The 15310-nt window shown below is 41.2% G+C and overlaps 1 protein-coding gene across 3 annotated transcripts in view; it reads right to left on the reverse strand.

The window, feature by feature from the left end:
* The window catches only part of dlg3 (discs, large homolog 3 (Drosophila)), a 103174-nt gene that overhangs the window by 83016 nt on the left and 4848 nt on the right, over window positions 1-15310 (reverse strand). For all 3 annotated transcript variants that reach the window (XM_050041538.1, XM_050041537.1, XM_050041536.1), the window contains exons 3-4: window positions 8189-8274; window positions 390-503 (exon numbers count right to left, since the gene is read on the reverse strand). In XM_050041538.1, coding sequence (XP_049897495.1) covers window positions 390-503; window positions 8189-8274 — 200 coding nt within the window. The remainder of the gene's footprint in view (window positions 1-389; window positions 504-8188; window positions 8275-15310) is intronic.

Consider the following 15310-nt stretch of genomic DNA (forward strand, 5'->3'; position numbering starts at 1 on the left):
ACTTAATCACATATGTTTATTTTTAGCATCAAATATTAACATCACAACAATCAACACGGATAATTAGTACCTTCAATCTATTTAAACTGATCAAACAAATCTCTAGAAATCAATTACTGGATTCCGAGGACTGCTTTGTGATTAAGCAGTCATGTGTCAACAACAATAAAATGTTCCACAGGTTATCAACCTTTAAGAACAGGAACACGTTTGTTTGTTTGTTTTTTTATGATGCCGGGGCACTTCTGTGATTTCTCTTAATATCATCAGGTTCATTTATATCTGCCTCTGTTAGTAGCAGCTGCCTTTTCTGGTGCTTGTATAGACTCTGAGGAGACAATGTGTTCAGGAGACTCCTGGGAAACTAATTTTTGCTTTGCTTTACTCACCTTTGGCATGTCGACATGAGACACAGTCACCAAGCCAGAAACTCGCTCCACTTTGTGAGGGCTCCTCCTGCTGGTCACTCGCACCCGAGACACACCCTCCTCCTCCTCCTGGTCCTGTGGGACATGGGGAAATACAATCTTAAAAAAATAATAATAATAAACCCTCCTCAGAGCATACTTGTGGATAACAAAGATGACAATTACTACCAACATCCTTAACGGAGTAGTTCAACATTTGGGGGAAATTTGTTTTCTTGTTTACAGATGGATAAGAAAATTGATACTGATCGAGTCACACCTTGAGAATTAATTTAAAAAACTTAATTCAGCAAACAGAATATTTTTACACAGAAGGGAACACCTTCATAAAGGCAGTAAGTATTACGCAATAAAAATAATGTGAAATCCAGGGCTTAGCTTTGTGATTTGGACATAATGGTACTACATGAGAAGGTAGTCTGTACATTTAATATAAAGCTAGAACCAGCAGGTTTCTTTTTTATTCTTTAATGCTAATCAGTGCTAATTTTTAGGAGTCATTCTCTACGCCACTCTGTAGGGAGTTACATGCTGGAGTTATCTCTTGGTCTGTCACAGAGACTTCCTGGAGCTTTACGAGTATATAGTTTCCTTGGAGCTTTACCAAGACTCTTGGAAGTCACTGAACATCGCCAGGCAAGCTGTTTCCAGTCTTTATGCTAAGCTAAGCTAAGCTAACCAGCTGCTGGCTCCATCTTTGTATATAAAGCCCACAAATTTGCAGAAGTCAGCTAGCCTAACCTAGCATAAAGACTGGAAACAGGGGGAAACAGTTAGCGTGGCTCTGTCCAAAGGAGTCAAAATCAAAAATATATCTTGTTTGTTTAACTGTACACAGTGGGCTAACTCCAGAAGGCTACTGTGCCCAGCCAAGAAATAGCGTGGCACATAACCCCTTGTAAACCCGCAATGTGTATATTTTACATCAAACCAACTAGATATAACATGTGAATTAGTGGGTTTTAGTGGTGCTGGTAGGCAGTTTGTTAACTCTGGACAGAGCCAGGCTAGCTGTTAGCCTCTGTTTTGATTGTTTTTGCTACGCTAAGCTAACTGGCAGCGATTCCATTTTTAATAGACAAATGAGAGCAATATCAATCTTCTCATAACTGTTGGCAAGAAAGCATGTATGCTTATTTCCTTTAGTGTTGTTAACAATCAGCTCTTTTTAGTGGGGCTGCACAATTAATAACAATATCACAATATTGCAGGAGCTGCAATTTCTGACAAAAGTAAGATATGTCGCAATATTCTATTATAAATAAACGTTTTGGTGCGGCCTACATATCATATACCAGAAATAATTGAACATATGTGTTTGGTACAGACCCCAGGAAAAAATCACATCATCATCATCACCATCATTTTTATTTTTTTTTCCCCAGTAAAAATTATGCAAGAATTACCATTCCCCCTAAAATCGCTTCCAAAATAATCATATTATTGCTTTTGCATGTTGAGCAGCCTTACATTTGAGCACTACAAATAAAGACGAGCTAGTCCAAACATATAAATGAGCATGGCTAAGGAAACTGTACTGTAGTGAAAGGAGAGTAATTTGCACAATCAAAAGTTTAAAAATAACAATGCCGAACAGCACACACCAACACAGTGCTAATTGTTGTGGAAACAGTCACCTACCAAAGCAACACAGAACTGGACTGAGTGGTTCACTCCACCCACATCTATGACAAATGCCAATTAAATATTAGCAGCAAACCTGTACCTAATCAAACAGAAGTGAACACAGCCTCACTGTGAACAGGGATACACAGCAGCAGCCTACCTGACATTCTCTGAGTTTATTCCCACAGTTTAAATCACACAGAGCCTTAACTGACAGCAGAGGGCAGCCTTCAGAGCACGCCATCACTGCTGCAAAGTTTGACCAAAAAAAAAAAAGTTTCAGGAGAAAAGGCCCAAAGATTTTCCAAACACGTGGTGCCTTCTCGGTCAGCTGATACCTCCAAATTAAGATGAGAGCTTCTCAAAGACACAAGTGTTAATTTAAATACACACAGCCCAAAGCATGCAGGCAGCTGCTCATGCCCTCACTGCAACTAACAGGAGCAGAGTTGCAAAAACACACAGCACTGTATTTGTCTTGGTTGCTGCACTGGTATGGATCACATATACCATGCCTTACTTCAGTGAGTTTCTTTTTGACGGCTCTGTTCCCACATGGCAGCGCTGACAGGCAGGTCAGCTGACACTGCCAGAGCCAGAGATGCTCCCCCCCAGCTGCCCGCTCTGTCTTATAGTGGCAGCTAAGAATATGCCCTTTGCACCGTGCACACACATACACTTACAAAACTGTGCAGACATAATTGAAATGAGTCCATCAATTAATAATTTCAAGTCATACAATATTTAAAATGTATGAAATGTTTCTTCTTGGCCATTACTTTTATACTTGTTCCTGGATTCTTACACAGTAAAAAGGTTCCTGCAATCAAAACAGTAATTATTTTCTAATTATGAAATCAACTAGACTTCTAAAACCGGCTTCTTCTCTCATGGCTTCTTTCATTTCTTTTCAAAAGGGAGCTATTCTCCGCTCTCACCTGCTACTCTGCACCAAATCAGGGAATTTGCAGACTCATTTAGTTTCCCTCCCATCCTCCACTCAGGTGACAACATGACTGGAATACCGATGAGCACCCTCACTGGGTGTCCATTAAGCAGCTCTCTCCCTCTCAAACTTCCTCATCTCCCTCTCCAGGACTGTGCCTGGGCCCCACGAGCAGCTGGGATCCAGATAGGGAAGGATGTGGGGAAGGATCAGGAGCCATGCTGCACTGAATTAGAAGCTCCACAGGGTGGATCACAGAATGCACCGAGAAGAGCTTAGGATGGCCAATAAAGTTCAAACCACAGTCACAGTTTGTGGCTTTTCTCCACGGCAGTGACAGATTACAAAGACATGGCACTGCAATTGACCTCATGCGTTTCTGCATCAAGGAAGTGCAACAACTACGTTATTTTGTCTTTTAACATCCTGTCCACACCACTTGTGATCACCTTTACCTGCATTTTATCTAATCTTGTCACACCAAGATGCCTGCTACGCTGCAGACCACTGTTTGAGACCAGCAAACAACAAAACTGGAAATTATTTCGCAAGTCATTTCTGTGTTTCCAGCAGCTTTTTAGGCAACAAACATTGGTGTTTTTCCGGCAAAGATAGTGCCACAAAAACCAGATATTCTTTATCAAGACATCGCTGCTTTTCTAGCAGGAAGATTGTGCCCCCAAAACCAGATATTTTAAGTGTTATTTTTTGTGCCTAAACCTGACCACACGTTAATTACAGCAATGTTGAAATAAAAAGTTCTGCTACATAATAACGTGCAAATGTAACATATCCGAATGAACATACATACATACACAAATGTACAGTGTCAACATTTTTCTAGTAATTGGGTTGCAACCAGTTCTGTAAAATAAAGTTAAGCATGAAAGACTGACAAAGTTGACGGACCATGACAGATTTTATTCTGGCAAAAACTGCCTCTTATTACAGTTGTGCAGTTCCCGTGCACAGCGTTGGGATCAGATCATCATGGTTCAATAGTTAGCTAAAGAGATTGTTAAAATATAGCTACAAGTAAGTGATAACTGGTTGAATTAGACAGCTTAAAGTAATTATATGGTAAGTAGCATTAGCTAACTAAAAGACTCAGCTCCTGCCACTCCAAGTAGTAGTGCAAGGCAAACTTGATTAAACTGACCTAATCATTAACTACTATTCAATTATATAAAAATACAGTAATATTACTGGAGCCTTAGAATTTCTACCCTTAGAATAACAGCATTCAACCTGAATAATCCACAAATATTGACTTTTATATAATTAACAGCGTTAAATAACCTAGTTAAAATCAGCTGATATGAACACATCTGGAGCATGACGGGTGCTGCTGATGAAAGGGTGCTTGATCTGATAGGGCTGTGGTTTGAACCTTGCGTAATCAGAAAAACAGATGTTCCCTTCTGTGTCCTTAACACAGTGTTACAAACGCATAAGAATCCTAATTTTCTGCTGAAAATCATGTCACTCGCTGGAGCTTTACGTGTTAAGGAGCAGTCATAAATTGCACAACACAGTCTTCTGCTCTTTAAAGTCCATTTAATACAGTCCAGTAAATGACAAGTTTATTGTGGTTCCCCTGTTCAGCTGGCCGCACATAATCCAGTTCAGACTTAGCACATGAATTTCAAAAACATATTGCCATTAAGTGATTGACTGGAGGGAGGGGCTGTTAAGCATGAAGGAATAATGTTAGATTAAAGTTTTGATCTCATGTGAGGATGGAATTGTGTAATTTCACTTTCACTTTTATATTATGAGGCTACAAAACTGAAAATGGTTTGCACTATATTTAACTTATAAACATGATCATATATGCAAGAGGTGCTTTATTGGGATCTGTATGAAATTTAGTAAACACCATCAACCAAATATGCAGGTGGCTCAGTCAAATCCACATTCTCTGTTCACAGGAAAGCAGATCAGAAAGGTGAGGCCCCTCCTGACAGTAACCTAATGGTTGACAGACATCACATTTACTGTGCCAAGTAGTGGCCAATCAGAAGGTCACAAATGATCAAATAGAAAATGGACGAGGGGGTAGGGTGGTCAGCTGCCCTCCCAGCGGCCAATGGTCAAATGCAGGTTACTGTATGATACATATAATGCATTATTATGTAGCTTACAGCATTTTTAGTGCAAAATGTGTCATTTTGTTTTCTACTGCACAGATAGTAACCCCTCAGTGTAGGCAGCATTCTCAGCTGATCACCGTAGCGATGCCACATTTTCAGCGTGACTCTCGCTGAATCCTTTCATCAGCAACAAAGTCTGCACTTTTGTGGGCTTACATTTTTGCAAATGTGAGTCAAATGAATTAAAAAAATTGCGGTCGCTGTTAACGTTAGCTTGGCTTTTTAGAAATAGCAGGTTCGCGTTGAATGTTCCGTGTCGCCCAAGTTACAATCCGAGTGACAATTCTCTCTGATCAGTTGTCTGCAGTGTTTAAATCCACCTTCTTGTATCAGCTCAGCTCATGTAAACCTTCATCAAGGCAGTACCAAAACAAATACCAGGTGCTATCCACAACTTTTGCTAATAGAAAACCAAAAAAGAGAAACTTGATCAGCATGCTGCACGGTTTTCAATATACTGAAGAACTCTTGTGACGCATTAAAACTGAGAAAAGCTTTAAAACAAATTTCTAGTGGGCTCTTTTCACCTCTGAAGTATTTTGGAGTTGGCAGTGAATGGTTGTCTTCCAACACTACCAAGTATCAAATTCTCTAAAGGCGAGGTAAGTGCACATTCCCATTTCTGTGGTGTGACAGTATGTTTGAAAAGAACTGCTAATATTGCATCAGTAAACTGTTGCACACTTGCAGGCCTCTAAATAAACAGAATACAGACCGATACACTCTGTTTTATTAAGTACATGAAGCGGTCGCATTATATTTGGTTGCTTGTGGTTAATAAATGAACAGTGATGATGAACAGCGTCTTGCAGGCCCACATGATTTGATAAAATGAGTCTGATGTTCAAGTGGAAAAATCCAGTTTGTTGGTTCAAAGGGATCAAAGCTGGCCTTAAATCCAATTTAAAAATTATATCTTTATTATCTTTGGACTAAGATTAGAATTTAGGGTTTCTTTGTTTTGGGCATTACAATGTACATTACAACTTTGTACCCTCACGTACCACATGTAGATTAATGGTGTGTGTGAGGGCAGACAAATAGCCAGACACACACACACACACACACACACACACACACATTAAGCAGAAGCTATAGTGTCTTTCTAATCTCTGCTCAAAAACAGGCCAGAGATCATTCGGTTAATGGGCTACAGAAGTCAGCCAAAGATCAATTTCATTAACATTTTGGCATAGCTGAAGGAAAGTTATGAGGCAATATTAAATCATGCAAGTGATATGAAGTCAGGGGTTCCTACCATCCAAAGACCATTAGCAGATCAGTGACATGAAACCACAAACAACAACTTCATCCATATTTTAACCGCTGCATGTGGACTCTTCAGTACACTTCTGAGAAAGGTTTAAAGGGACAGTTCACCCCAAAATCAAAAACAGATATTTTTCCTCTCACCTGTAGTGCTGTTTATCAGTCTAGATTGTTTGGGTGTGAGTTGCCGAGTGTCGGAGATATTGGCCATAGAGATGTCTGCCTTCGATCCAATATAATGGAACTAGATGGCACTCGGCCTGCTGTCACTGCCCAGAGGAAAGCCTGCATTTATTCAGGGACAAGAGACTCACGCTCATAAAAGTGCAATCCAAACAATAATGGCGTCCTCCTCAGCTGAGCTATAACATTAAGGCCCAGACACACCAAACTGATATCTAAGAACTAGCAATAACCAAAGCCAACTGTTGGGTCACCTTACGTCGCCTGTATCTCAGCCAAAAAGTTGCACTTGAACAACCCCCAGAAACTACAGCCGACAGACAACCAGCACTGTTCTGTGCCATCGTGAGAGGAAATAACTCCGGGAGACCGACAGGACGGATTCAAGACGCTAGTTAGCCACTTAGCACATTAACAGCACTACTCAATGTTAAAGGAACAAAGGATATTTACTGTGTGCTAGCAGACAATGACGCAAACAGTTACTAACCATTTCTGCTTAAGAGCTCAATGGCTAAAAATACGACCTTACCCTTTCTAACAAGTTTGTTTTTATCTCACTCCCTCTTGACTTTAGCCTTTTGTTTATGTTCCTCAGTTCCATTTGTCCTCTCATGCACTGAGCTGAACTGCCGATCAGAGTGATGACGATGATTCAACATGCTGAATCAGCTGAATAAAAGCCAACAAGGGCCAACATGGCCTGACAAGGACCAGTGGTGCAGAACATCACAAAAACTAGAGCGACAGATGCTCACCAAAGGCATCTGCTTAGTGTGTCTGGGCCTTAAGCTAGCTCTAAGGTGCTAGGTGAACTAGCAGTAGATGCATGCTTTCTTCTGCACGGTAATACGGTGGGCGGTTGAAGTTCGGTAGAAAGAAAACAGTTCCTATACAAAACTGCTCACAACAAGGTCTGTGGATTATCTTGCGTAACCAGATTATGATTTCTGGAAAGAGACGTTGCTGTGCCATTTAGTTCCATCATAGTGAAGAGAAAGCAAACAACTCTACAGCTGGTATCTCCAACACTCGGCAACTCACACCAAAACAATCTAGACTGATAATTAGCACTACAGGTAAGAGGGAAATTTTTTATTTTGGGGTGAACTGTCCCTTTAAATCTAAACAAAATGCAGCTTTTCTCCCTTTGAGTCATTTGTATTTTGTGTTCTACATAAAAAATATTCTAAATAACCCGTGACAGCAAACACTTATCATGAAAGGACTAGCTGACTTCATAAGAGCAGTCCACTAATGAGCAAATGGTAATCAGCGCTCTTTTGACTCTGTCTCATTTCCTCTGCTCCCCTCTACCCGTGTGTCACCTCGCTCAAACTTTTATCCCCACCTGACACTCACTCACCAGGTTGAAGTCATAGCCGCCATGACTCATGCTAACATTTTCTCTATGTAGGAGTGCGAGGGACACAGGTAGTGACACCTCATGTTTGGATGCCGGGTAACCTTTTTGCGCAGCCGAGGAGGCAAAGCACGACACACAGCAGCATGTGTGACACCAGATACAACGTAAACATTAAGAATATCTTTTTCCGATCTATAATGTGAAGAAGCAAAATTACCTCCCACGCATCCTGCCTGCTGTCCTCTTTCACAACAGTTTGTTCTGTGTTCAGTTGCAAGGTCACCTCGTAACACTCTTGAATATCTGTGAGAAAAAAAAACAATAATGAGCCTTTTCTTTCTTTACTTGGATCATTATAAACAGATGTTAGTACTTTCTCTTTTACCCTGTATCCTTTATTTGTTGTTGGTAACTTCTCAGCCTTCTCAAGAACACTGCTTTGGTTGTGTAAAAGGATCCAGCAATCTATCATGGGCACACTGGGAGATGTTTTCCTCAGTGGTGCACTGGGTGAAAACGTGGGGGTGGAAGTCGTCTGTTTACATGGAAGTTATGTCTCCACATTTGCAAATGTTCTTCTTATCTTGTTGCTGAACTAGATGACTCAGGTACCAACTGACTAAATCATCATCTCAGTGTCTCAGAGGCCCAGAATATGATATTTCATACTACCTGAACAACATGTATCATTTCTCTACTTTGTTTAGTTCAACGTCATTTTAGATTAATTACACTGTAGGTCATTTCCAAACTTGCTGCTTTGAAGCTTCATTTTAGGGTGAGGGTACATGAGCTCCTATATATGTTGAACAAATGAAGACACTGCCCCCTAGTTGAGTAGTGGCCAATTCATACCCTGTTTCATGCTTTGATTTGAGTGCTGTAGAGAGGGAAGTTGGTTTTATGAAAGCTATTTCCTGTACATTTGTGTATTTGTGTTGTGTATATGTATTTTGTATTTTGAGGTGAACTGTCCCTTTAAGGCAGACATCTGTAAAAGACTGAAAAAGGAAAAAAAGGCAAATTTTGAAAATACAGCCCTCTCCTGCAGCTCTCCCCTCTCTCTGTTCTAAGACCCTCCCAACAGATGACCACAGGCACATGCACATACTTCATATAGTACACCAGTGTTTCCTATACACTGATTGATTGATTTAATCCTATTCCATTGTGTTCACTCAGCCCCCCCTTACCCCTCTCTTTTTGTTTAGCAGACCACAAATGAGACTAGAATTAGCTAACTAGCCACAGTCTCTCCGCCTCGCTCCCCACCACTGTGGACTGATAAGCCAGGAGGAGAGTAGGCAGCAGCTCGGCAGACGGATCTTTAGTTGGTAGCTGTAGCTACTCAGATCTGGCCAGTGCAAACCCCCTTGCTATGTCACAGCAAGCTGGTGGCCAACAGCAGTGCCAGGTTTAACTTGTGTAACGGCAGCAACAGAAAGTTTGCGGAACCGGCTGCTAGTTGGGGCTGTTAGGTCCCCCGGAGCTGGGGTTTGCACTGGCTGGATTCAGGTTGTTGCAGCTGCTGACTAAGGGTCCGTCCTGGAGCTGCAGCCCACTCTCCTACCTGTGAGACTGTCCGTAGCGGCAGGAAGTGAGGCAGAGGACACACTGTGATTAGCTACATAAAAAAGAACATGAAGCCACAGTAGGTGGTTAGCAGAAGGCTAAACTATTAGCAACATTTTCTCTCCATCTCTGAAACGCTTCGCCAATATTGACACAAGTTTGATTTTGTTTATTGTCAGACTCTCTCTCAGACTCTCTTTTCGATAAGTCTGTCTTCCCTGTTTGAGTTGCTCTGCAGTGTAGGCAGTTGTTGTTAATGCTGGAATAGTAACTTTCTGTGCCGGATTCTCCGCTACTGAATCAGGCGCATCTGCACTTGCTGAAATGACCTATGATTGGCCAAAGTCTCAAGCAGGAGCTGGATTTTCTAAAGCTCCAAAACAGAGCTAAGAGGAAGTGCAGAAGTCTGATTTTCTGTCAGACCACTTGAGTTGATGAAACTGCCTACCCAGCTTTAATGTGAGGAACGTGACAACCATATACATAATTAATAATATGCTATATGTTTAATTTAGGGGCATAAAAGCGGAAAAAATATCAACAGGAAAATATAAGAGTCTCCAGTCAAGCAGCTCTGTGAGGCTGTACTTAGGCACAGAGGTGCTATGAGCTAAATCCTAACATCAGCATGGTAACACACTCACAGAGATGATGCTAACATGCTGGTGTTTATTTAGTAGGTGTAATGTTTACCATGGTTACCATCTTAGTTTAGCGTGTTAACATGCTAACTCTCAAGCACCACAAAACACTATGAGAGTAACATTATTAGCATTGACATCTCAGCATGTTCCTCAAGTTTTACTTTTCTTTTCACACTCAACTCCTCTGCTCTCCCTCCTTCCTCATCTCGTCTCCTCTCATCACCTCTTGGCTCATTACACGCCCCATGTCCGGTGGTCACCTATTGAGTGGCAGCCATTTGATGAGAATGCACTGGGACAATTCTGCTGATGTCACACGCAGGCCTGGTTCCTGCACTGTTGACATAAAGAGGTTGCTGGAGAGTTCATCAACTTCCCAAAGTTCAACGTCAGGACAAGACGTTCTACGAGACACACTGGAGTGGGACGTCTAAGGAAACTTGATACACTTAAAACATGTCTTTATCTCTTAACAATGTCAATCTTTTGTTGAAGCAGACTCAAAGAAAGTTCTCCACTCCATGTGTGTGTTAGTGTGTGTGTATATGTGTGTGTGTGTGTGTGTGTGTGTGTGTGTGTGTGTGTGTGTGTGTGTGAGACAGAGAGATAAGAGTCAGTATATTCCTATGTAAGATACTGAGAACAAAAGTGTAAGAATGGAGCATGTGACTCATCACTGTGTCTGAATGTGGAGGAGTGAAGCCATGTGTGGGCAGAGGAGCTTGTTGCCGAGCTGACTAAAGAGCAATCTCACTTACACAAACTCTTATATACATGCACACACACTCTGTGGAGCCTACCTGCATATACACATCTACATACTGCCACAGACACACACACAAGTACACACAATAACACCAGAACATGCTTTAGATGCAGTGTAAGAGTTTAAATTGCTATACATCTACACACGAGTATGCTGCCTTTCTACAAACCCAGCATGAAGTGTTGGTTGCAACGTTTGTCCTTAAACCTGCATAAATAGTTTTGTTTTTGCCAATTTAACAACAAAATTAGAAAGCTGATATCAGCCATATCAACATTAGCAATGTTCATTTGTGTTTCTGGCCACCTGAAAAATGTTAGTCTCATATTCACTCTTCTTTTAGGTCTGGTTTGAAAAAGTATTCGGCTCTCTTGCTGCTAAATGCTCCACTATGTTCACCAGGTTGTCGCAAACTTTGTCTGTCTGTAATTTGGTGCTGGGAAGGTAGTTCATAGTGCGTTTATCACAGCTAGCTAGCTGCCATAGCTGGAAACGAGGTTAATTAGAGCATTAGCTGCAGTTACATGTACAGTATTCCTTTAATCTGATTGAAACATATTAGTTAGAGACTCCAGCTGAATTGTTCACATGCGTGATCTGATATTACATGCCCTGAAGCATTTAATCAGAACATTTTGGCTTGCACAAAGTGGTTTCGCCCACTGTGAAGCATCTAATCTGCAGGAAATATAACAGAAGAAGATTCAGTTTTTTTCCCAACCTTATTGACAAACTTGTATTCATTCAATACTTAAAGTATAAAAGAGGAAGAAGTGGCTCCGTCTGTTAATACAATTTCATGCTGAGAAATGTAAGTGTAACCCAGGTTATTTTCTGCAGCTACTAATTACAGATGTCACCTAAGCAGCTCGCATGCAGATTTATCAGCAGAGGTTCCAATTTACCAGTATTACCTAAACGTCTCATAGGCAGGCTACTGCTACTGGTAGCGATAGATGATTATGTCCAGCAACTCCACATTGCAGCATGTAACAATGCTACATAAAGCTACTGTTTCACAATCAAACTCACGTAAGAACGTAGCACTAGCAGAGCGCTATGTGTGTTTTAAATGTATTAACAATTCTCTTTTAAAATCAGTAGGGGAAGGCACATAGAAACAGCTGTTGTAGCCTGTCCTGTCCAGTGTACACACTCCACAACGTCACCTACTGTTACCCCAACATAGGGCAAATATGCACAGAAAGAAATTATTTATTGCAACTAGATATAAACAATTGGATGAGGTGTTTACATGGATATTAGGCGCTGGTATTTTCCTATTAAAAGGATTTTGAAATGTTAATACGACCACTCTAAACTTGATTGAAAATTAATTTCAATCAGGCCGGATCGCGCCAGTCTTTTCTGATTAATGTGGTTTCTCATACATTTAGTTTTTTGACCCACTGTTTACATTAAACGCTGGTTAGTTCAGCTTTACATAAATCTGGAAAATGTTGCATCTGTTATGTCTTGCAGGATTTGCTATTCAACTGGATCCCAGACACCTGGCTTGCTTTCACACAACTAACACTTCTAATTGCATCGTTTGCATCTATTCCTGGCTAGGTAACAAAAACACAGAAACGTGCTCAATCAGGTCTTGACATGTTTGAGATCAAGATTCGCAGTCACACAAAGTACAGAGAGTTTTTGTTTTACAACAGTGACTTTCCAAAAAAAATCTGCAAACTGTTCCAACCCTCACAGACCACATAAATTCCTGGCCACGGAACAAAATACATAATCCAAGCCAGAAGTCTCTTTCACAGGACTTATTCCCAGATCTCTTTTTGATGCTGGGACTATTTTAGGACGGCCTGGTCGGAGCTCTGAGCCTTTTTGTCACAGTCATAGGGGGTTTCCTGCACCTTCTCCCTGTCCTACAAAGACTGCGTGCACGGTCAGCATGTTTATGTGTGTTATAGGCCGCCCCTATTTGTCATGTACCTATTCAATTGGACTGAAGTCATCTCTGTATTGCCTGCCTGGGTGAATCACACAAAAAAAAGAATGTGCCCCTGGTTCTTTACATGATGAGCAAGCCGCGGCTCACTAGAATAACACATTCACGGAAAACTAGGTCACAATTTCAAGGCAGGGCAAACAATTCACCCCCTTGTCACTGCCTCAATAAAATACTCCCCAGGCATTTAGGGTCTTCTGCAATTTAACGTGTGACTGTCTGTATGTGTGCCCCAACTCCCCGCAGACCCCCATGCCTCCCACTGCATGTTTGTATGTTGGAACAAAAGGGTGGACGCACAGTTAAGGCAACCTTTGTTCGTGACTGTGCAACCATGCAGACATCCAATCAAGTGGCCAGGACTGAACCCAACTTCCCACACTGCATCAAACACCTCTTTACTTCCCACAGTGTATCAAAGCTAGAGAGATCTCTTAAAGACAAATACTGTAATGTTGGCAGATTGCTGTCTTCAGATTGTAAAAACGGCAGCAAAACTTTTCTTGTTTTGCACAAAAAAAGTTTACAACATCGTCAGCTCTACACAGAAAGCTCTCCACAAAAATGGAACTGGTTCACATGGCCCTGAGCATGTGAAGGCAAACACAACAGGACAGGATAAGAGGATGAGTAATGTTTATACAGCACTGTATTCCTATTAGTGCTGTGAACCGGCTGCTCCTCCACTCTGCCTTTCCTGATGAGAACCACATGTTGAACCAAGCCATGCACCTGAGACACGGCCACCACAGTCCTCTTCTTCCTCGACCCTCACACTCTGATACACAGAGCCAGGAGAGTTGCAGCAGAGACTTGGCATGACGGCCAAGAGCAGTTTATTTTCCCGTCTGCCTCGGGCTCGGTCCTGATTGAACATTCTTTGTGAGGAATGTTTGGAATCCTGATTTGGAAAGCGACTCTCTGAGTCTCCCTCACTTAGATAAACAACAAGGTACATTACATGTGATATCAATAGTTATTGAACTATAATTGTGCCTGGCACCATGCTATTTAAACCATTCATATATTCTACAGAGGTACATGAGTAATGTCTAATAAAAATGTTTTATCAACATATTATGTGACACTGTGCCAATACTAAGAGACTTCATTTGCACCCAAAGAAGACACAAGTTAAAGCTGCAGTTGGTAACTTTCATAAAAATTACTTGTGCCACATTTGCTGAAACTGTCAGTATATCCACACAGCAAAAAATCATATTCCTTTGCTTCCTCTTAGTGAGATAATGGCATTGCTGTACGTGAATGAAAACAATCAATCAGAGCTGAATCTCTAAAGCAGCTGTCAATCATGTTAATCACTGCTTGTGAACTCAAATGTTTTCAGACACATATTTTAGTGTGCTGTTTAGCTGTAAAATGAGAGACTTGGCTCTGGCCTGTCGGCAATGCTTCATTTCAGCTCGACTGTTTTTCTTTTAAGATATTTTTGGGGCGTTTTTGCCTTTAATGGACCGGACAGGACACCCGGGCCGCTGCGGCAACAGCCTTATAGATACTACAAACTTCAACATTTTACAGCTAAACAGTACACTAAAATATTTTTCTGACGTTTTAAGCAAGAAAAAGGTAATACAGTGACAGAGTCTTGATTGATCAATGCTGCCAAGTAGATTCAAACAAATGCCATTAGAGGCAGTGGGAGGAAGAGGAACGTGATCCGTCTCATGTCATACTGTGTGGATGTAGCGATAGTTTCAGCAACTATGACAAAAAAGTATTCTCATAAAAGTTACCAACTGCACCTAAGGTAGAAAGTAACCAGTGCCCTGCTCAAGGACACTTCAGCATGATTTATTCATATCTCAGTGGGGATGACACCTAGAAGGTGGTGATAATACTGATTTAAACTGGTACAAATGGTGAGCATAAAGGTCTTGTGTTGATGCAAAAAGACACTCCTTTGTTAAACTGCTACATTTAGCTGACTAATAGGAAGTTTGACCGGCCAGTATATAACTGACCTATAACAAGACTGAAGGTCCCTCAAGAAAGGATTCTTAAATGGCAGCATTTCAAGGATGCTACGTAACTGAATCCTGTCGAAGAACTGATCCGACTTCTAGGATTCAATGAAGTGTACCAGGGGCTGACTTCTTCATTCAGAGAAATTTCAAGGATGCCTGTGTGTATCATCAGTGCTCTTAAAGCAACCACAATCCTATGCGCATGATGCATTGGTCGTGGCCCCTGACTTGGATACAAGGAAAATAGGCTATTTAACTTTTAGTTATTTCACCTACAGTCCACCAAAAAATGTTTCTGAACAAATCTGAGGTGAGACATGGACAATCCAGCTGCTGAATCCTCAGTTATACTAGATCTTCAATGCCAAATTTAAAGTTTGTTATGATGTTAATAAGAAAG

The sequence above is a fragment of the Epinephelus moara genome, chromosome 4 (assembly GCF_006386435.1).
Source record: "Epinephelus moara isolate mb chromosome 4, YSFRI_EMoa_1.0, whole genome shotgun sequence".
NCBI lineage: Eukaryota > Metazoa > Chordata > Actinopteri > Perciformes > Serranidae > Epinephelus > Epinephelus moara.